The sequence below is a fragment of the Haematobia irritans genome, chromosome 3, assembly GCF_050003625.1.
Source record: "Haematobia irritans isolate KBUSLIRL chromosome 3, ASM5000362v1, whole genome shotgun sequence".
Taxonomy (NCBI): domain Eukaryota; kingdom Metazoa; phylum Arthropoda; class Insecta; order Diptera; family Muscidae; genus Haematobia; species Haematobia irritans.
Window position 1 is genome coordinate 23,305,216 of NC_134399.1, and position 7,053 is coordinate 23,312,268.

The 7,053-nt window shown below is 36.5% G+C and overlaps 1 protein-coding gene across 1 annotated transcript; it reads left to right on the forward strand.

The window, feature by feature from the left end:
- Positions 1-1,604: 1,604 nt before the first annotated feature.
- On the forward strand, positions 1,605-3,832 carry LOC142230305 (glucose dehydrogenase [FAD, quinone]-like). Its single transcript, XM_075300955.1, has 2 exons — positions 1,605-1,972; positions 2,030-3,832. Exons 1-2 carry the CDS (start codon positions 1,676-1,678, stop codon positions 3,593-3,595), a joined length of 1,863 nt encoding a protein of 620 aa, XP_075157070.1. The 5' UTR covers positions 1,605-1,675; the 3' UTR covers positions 3,596-3,832.
- The last annotated feature ends 3,221 nt before the right edge of the window (positions 3,833-7,053 follow it).

The window sequence follows — 7,053 nt, forward strand, 5'->3', positions numbered from 1 at the left end:
CAAATTGCCGTGGCATGGGCGGACGACTTTGTCGAATGTGACCCCGAGAATCTTGGGGTAATTTGTTGTCGGAATTGTTTCGCCATCGACTCTGACATTCAACTGCCTGCGTACTTCCGCCGTCCATGTAGTGAATAGTGTGGCTGAGGATTTGGTGGGAGATATCCTTAAATTTCTTGCAGTGAAATAACTGGTAAGATCAGCGAGGTAGACATTCAATCGATCGCAAATGTCATCAACAATGGGCCTGGATGCCATGACACAATCTCGACGCCGTCAGGAGGGGGTGGAATCGAGGACAGGTAGAGGTTAAACAGTGCCGGAGATATCACCCCGCCCTGGGGAACTCCCTGTTTAACTCTGCGGGGTTTTGTCTTCTTGTCCCTGAATTCCACGTACGACTGGCGTCCCCACATATTATTAAGAACCCAACGCTTCGTTCCTGCCGGTAGGAACGTATTCCCTATGTCTTCGAATAATGTGGCATGGTTGACCGTATCGAACGCTTTCGATAGGTCAAGCGCCACGAGGCTTGGGCTGATTAAGTCCCCTATTGATATGTGTCGAAATGGCATGTAAGGCTGTCGTCGTACTGTGTACCTTACGGAATCCATGTTGATGGTGGGCAGTTGGAAAATTCTCCACAAGTCTGGGGAGGAGTAGTGCCTCAAGTGTCTTGGCTAGTGGCGAGAGAAGGGATATCGGCCTGTACGATTCACCTTTACTCGAATCTTTGCCTGGCTTCAGTAGTTATAAAAGTTGTTATTCTCGGTGACGGAGGCTTTATGTTTGACTCGATACAATTTGGTGTAGTCGACGTCAAACGTATAGGCAATGAAGCCGACCCATTTTTGTCGGCGACGGCTGACATTAAATGTTTGCCCCAGGCGGCTAAATTTGAGTCGAGATGAGTCGATATATTAGGCGGAGGTGACGACTGGCAAAACATGGTCGACGGCTTCATTCTCTGTGCAAGTACTATCAAATGGGTAATATTTGTTGAACAACTAAGTAATAAAATTAGTTGTACAACTAATCGCAATATAGAAGTTTGGTGAAATCATCTCTATTGACCAAGATTTCGTTGAAATGATTGTAGAATAATGAACCAGTGAGACCTTTCAGAATTGGGCACCTAAAAAGCCTTTAATTTTTTTGCAGTTATGAGAGGTTAATTTTTGCTCGCAAAAATTTTCCACCTTTGGGAGTTGTCCATTTTTCAGAGTGTATGAGGTTTGCGAGATTTCACTGTATTGGTATTTTTAATGAATTGACGGCATCACTTTAGTTGGTCTCGGCCGATGTAGTTGTCGCTGAATGAAATTGATCGACGGCTTCATTCTCTGTATAATAGCCATTCTGGAGGTACACCCCAAAATCGTTTGCTGAATCGTCCGTCCATCTGTCATTCTATAACCCAATGTTAACGAGGGGCTCGATCGTCTTTGCTGATTTTGCCTCTTACTGAATAAAAGAGCAAAACAAAACTAGAATAAAATTCTGGTTGTTAGATAAGCTGAGTAAATAAGAGAATTTATGAACGGCCAAGTGTTTTGTTGTTTGGGCAAATGTCTATACAAACTGCTAAAATAATCAAAACTTCACAAATGGGGACTATAGCGTGGCATTGGCGTTTGTCACAAAACACTTCGTAAAATCATTGCTTGACGGAAAGATGTTGAATGTCTTGGCAGCGGCAAATCAATGCTCAATTCCTAGTCTGGGCCCGGTAAATACTTTGGTAACGCTTCTCATACAAAGTATATTTGGAGCTCAATGTTCTATCTCTAGCAAAGATCAGTGGCCGGAAGATTATGCTGATGAGCTGTTGACAAAAGGATTGGATTCATTTGATTTTGTGGTTATTGGAGCAGGGACAGCTGGATCAGTGGTGGCTAGTCGTTTAAGTGAAAATCCAGAATGGAAAGTTTTATTGCTAGAGGCAGGAGGAGATCCTCCACCAGAATCAGAGGTAAGATCACATTAAAAGGAATTTTCGTAACATAATCCCATTTCTCTTTTATATTAGATACCTGCACTATTTTTCACACTGCAACATAGCAATTCGTCATTTGCCTATTTCACTGAGCCCAATGAGCGTTCTTGTAAGGCCTTCAAACACAACCGCTGTCATTGGCCCCGTGGTAAAATGATTGGAGGCTCAGGAGGTATGAATGCCATGCTTTATGTTACCGGTAATCCCATGGATTATGATCGTTGGTGTAATGAAGGCAATAAAGGATGGTGTTTTAATGACATTTGGCCTTATTTCGAAAAATCCCTGGTAGCCCAAAGCCCTACATCACAGCCTCAAGGTCATATAGAGCTAAATGATTATGGCTTGTTTGATACTGATATTATGGATCTAATGCAACAAGGCTACCAAGAAATGGGTCTTCCTTATGTAAAGGATTTCCATAAGGGTAGCTATATAGGATATGGACAACCTAAAGGTTTTATAAAGGAGGGGAAAAGAGTAAGCAGTGGAAAATCTTATTTGGCTCACATGGAAAAGAGGGCAAATTTAAAAATCCTTAAAAATGCCCAAGTTACCCAATTGAAATTCAATGCTGAAGGAGATCATATAGATTCATTGGAATTTTTACTAAGAGGTGAACACACATTCAATGTTGACATAAAAAAGGAAGCCATTCTATCGGCTGGCGTTATAGATTCTCCCAAAATTTTACAACTCTCAGGAGTGGGCCCTAAGCAGGATCTGGAAGCTTTAAATATCCCTGTGCAACATGATTTGCCTGTGGGCAATAATCTACAGGATCATAGTGCTGGCTTTATAATGATCCGCATACCCACAGCACGTAGGGATCCTAAGGCCCAATTGGATGATATCTACGATTATGTTATACATCAACAAGGACCCTTATCCTCTATTGGAACTACTTCGTTGCTTTCGTTTATACAAACCAATGGAACATCAAATCCACTCTATCCAAATTTGCAATTTCACAATATCTTCTTTAGAAGGGGTAACACAATGGGTCTCAATATCTTTCTAAATGCTTTGGTCTTTAAGGATGAATACAAAAATTTGCTAATGCAGGAAATACAAGATAATGGCATAATCATAATTGTAGTCACTTTACTGAATCCCAAATCTCGAGGAAATATTAAATTAAAATCACCATCTCCCCAAGATCCTCCCATAATTGATGCTGCTTATTTTAATGAGCCCCAAGATATGAGGGTGCTATTGGAGGGGTTTGATTATATTTACAGTTTACTGCAAACTCCTGCGTTTAAACAACAGAAAGCTGAACTCATTCCTATACCCATAGAGGAATGTGATATTTACACCTATGGATCTCAAGAATATTGGCAATGTTATTTTAGCTATTTTAGTTCTACACTTTATCATCCAGTTGGAACTATAAAAATGGGTAACCCAGAAGATAAATCTTCTTGTGTCGATGCATCTTTACTCCTAAAGGGTGTTGATAATCTACGGGTAATAGATGCTTCCATAATGCCCTATGTTACCAGTGGCAATACCTATGCTCCCACCATAATGATAGCTGAAAAAGCCTCCGATATGATCAAAGAACAGTGGTGGTATGGAGAAACAAATGGTATTTAAGTAAATAAGCAGTTATTGCAAAACAAATCGTTTTCATCTATTGTGGCTTAACGTTTCAAACATTTTTTTTTAAATCAAATTCTCGTCTTATGTCATTCAACTATTGGTATTCATACAATATAAGACCATTAGCCTTAGACAAATAATAAAAGTTGTTTGTTAAATAGAATAAAAAACACATATCTTTGGCAGAAACTAAAAAGAAAAAATATACATATTTTTATTTATAATATTTTATATTTAAAGATGTCTTATTTGGATGGTTTATTTGAATTTTAAACAGGTAATGAGAATGTCTCATAGACATACGTAATTAATTCAACTTAATTAATTCAAAGTAAATACGGTCGAAAGTTCCGTCAGGCCGAATCTTATGCACCCTCCATCATGGATTGGGTACAAACGTCTATTAAAGCCTTTCATCCACAATGAACCGATATGAGTAATTTTTCGTCTCCGAATTGTCCTCTCTGAATGGTGACATTTTCACGGAATTTATTATACCCTGCTCCACACTGTGGAACAGGGTATTATAAGTTAGTGCATATGTTTGCAACACCCAGAAGGAGACGAGATAGACACATGGTGTCTTTGGCAAAAATGCTCAGGGTGGGCTCTTGAGTCGATATAGCGATGTCCGTCTGTCCGTCTGTCCGTGAACACATTGTTGTAATCAAAGTGTAGGTCGCAGTTTTAGTCCAATCGACTTCAAATTTGGCACAAGTATGTGTTTTGGCTCAGAATAGATCCCTATTGATTTTGGAAAAAATCGGTTCAGATTTAGATATAGCTCCCATATATATATTTCGCCCGATATGGGCTTATATGGCCCCAGATGCCTGAGTTTTACCATAATTTGCTTAAAGTTTTGCACAAAAAAAACAATTGGTACTATAGTCGAGTGTGCCAAATTTTATTGAAATCGTTTCAGATTTAGATATAGCTCCCATATATATCTTTCGCCCGATATGGACTAATACGGTCCCAAAAGCCAGAGTTTTACCCCAATTTGGTTGAAATTTTGCACAGGGAGTAGAATTAGCATTGTAGCTACGCGTGCCAAATTTGGTTGAAATCGGTTCAGATTTAGATATAGCTCCAATATATAGCTTTCGGCCGATTTACACTCATATGACCACAGAGGCCAATATTTTGCTCCGATTTAGTTGAAATTTTGCACAGGGAGTAGAATTAGCATTGTAGCTACGCGTGCCAAATTTGGTTGAAATCGGTTCAGATTTAGATATAGCTCCCATATATAGCTTTCGCCCGATTTACACTCATATGACCACAGAGGCCAATTTTTTGCTCCCATTTAGATGAAATTTTGCACAGGGAGTAGAATTAGCATTGCAACTATGCGTGCCAAATTTGGTTGAAATCGGTTCAGATTTAGATATAGCTCCTATATACATGTTTTTCTGATTTCGACAAAAATGGTTAAAATACCAACATTTTCCTTGTAAAATCGCCACTGCTTAGTCGAAAAGTTGTAAAAATGACTCTAATTTTCCTTAACTTCTAATACATATATATCGAGCGATAAATCATAAATAAACTTTTTCGAAGTTTCCTTAAAATTGCTTCAGATTTAAACGTTTCCCATATTTTTTTTACTAACATTGTGTTCCACCCTAGTGCATTAGCCGACTTAAATTTTGAGTCTATAGATTTTGTAGAAGTCTATCAAATTCTGTCCAGATCAAGTGATATTTAAATGTATGTATTTGGGACAAACCTTTATATATAGCCCCCAACACATTTGACTTATGTGATATGGTATCGAACATTTAGATCTACAAAGTGGTGCAGGGTATAATATAGTCGGCACCGCCCGACTGTAGACTTTCCTTACTTGTTTTCTACTAACTTTGGGGTTTTCAGCTCGTCATTGTGAACAAAACTTTATCTCTATAGAAAATTTTGTCAAAATTTTATTTCTACAGAAAATTTTGTCAAAATTTTATTTCTATAGAACATTTTGTCAAAATTTTATTTCTATAGAAAACTAGCGTAATCCGGCCCGCTTCGCTGCGCCTCTCGATGCATGTTTTCGTTAACTTAGTCAACCATACCCTTCGATCTGAAAACAAATTCGAAACGATTTGAACTGTTTTAAAAAGTAGGGTCAGGGGAAGTCTGGCACTTCATGGTTTCCACACACGTGTCCTGTACATTTCAAAAAAAATTGGACTACTTGCTTTTTCGTTTACATACAGAAATAGGGCGGTTATGCAGATGTAAAACGACCGCCTTAACAAACGTCGGTTAGGGAGTGTCCCTTTCAAACAAGTTTTTGTTTCTTAATTGTTCTGTATTCAAATAGTTGGACAATCTTCTACATTTCCTGCGAATTTCAAGCGTGGTTTGTCAAGGAGTGGTATACTTCTCCTAAACATACTATCCAATAAATCGGAAAAAGTAAAAGTTCTTCAAAAATTGACCATATTAACATTTGTTAAAGTGTTGGACACGGAGAACATGCCTTTCCCAAACATATACCGAAAAATGAAGCACCCTCTATGTTGCCACAGTGGTGCAATGGTTAGCATGTATTTTCTTTGCTATAAACCTCACAGAGCCCGACGCCTGTCTAACAAATGCAAAACCGTGGAAATCGGTTCGTGCGTTCTGAAATTGCATCAGATATGGCACTGTTTGCCAGCTTTTCCGTTAAAACTTTTCTTGAATTTTCATTGCTATAAACCTCACGGAGCCCGAGACCTTTCCAACGAATGCAAAACCGTGGAAATCGGTTCGTGCGTTCTGGAGTTATTGCGCCAGGAAGGAAAATCTGACTTATTTTATATATAGTAAATTTTGTCAAAATTTTATTTCGATAGTAAATTTTGTCAAAATTTTATTTCTATAGAAATTTTGTCCAAATTTTATTTCTATAATAAATTTTGTCAAAATTTTATTTCTATAGTAAATTTTGTCAACATTTTATTTCTATAGAAAATTTTGTTAATTTTTTTTTCCATAGAAAATTTTGTCAAAATTTTATTTCTATAGAAAATTTTTTCAAAATTTTATTTCTATAGAAAACTTTGTTAAAATGTTATTTCTGTAGAAAATTTTATTTCTGTAGAAAATTTTGTAAAAATTTTATTTCTATAGAAAATTTTGTAAAAATTTTATTTCTATAGAAAATTTTGTGTACATTTTATTTCTATAGAAAATGTTTATTTCTATAGAAAATTTTGCCTACATTTTATTTCTATAGAAATTATTTGTTTCTATAGAAAATTTTATCAAAATTTTATTTATATAGAAAATTTTGTAAACATTTAATTTCTATAGAAAATTTTGTCAGAATTTTATTTCTATAGAAAATTATATCAAAATTTTATTTTTATACAAAATTTTGTCAAAATTTTATTTCTACAGTAAATTTTATCAAAATTTCATTTCTATATAAATAAAGTTTACAACAATTTTAACATTTTATTTCTATA

Bases quoted from the DNA above. Each gene is read 5' to 3' on its own strand.
- LOC142230305 (XM_075300955.1), top strand. From the start codon at position 1,676: ATGTTGAATGTCTTGGCAGCGGCAAATCAATGCTCAATTCCTAGTCTG. The intron at 1,973-2,029 runs GTAAGATCACAT...CTTTTATATTAG, and splicing joins ATCCTCCACCAGAATCAGAG to ATACCTGCACTATTTTTCAC.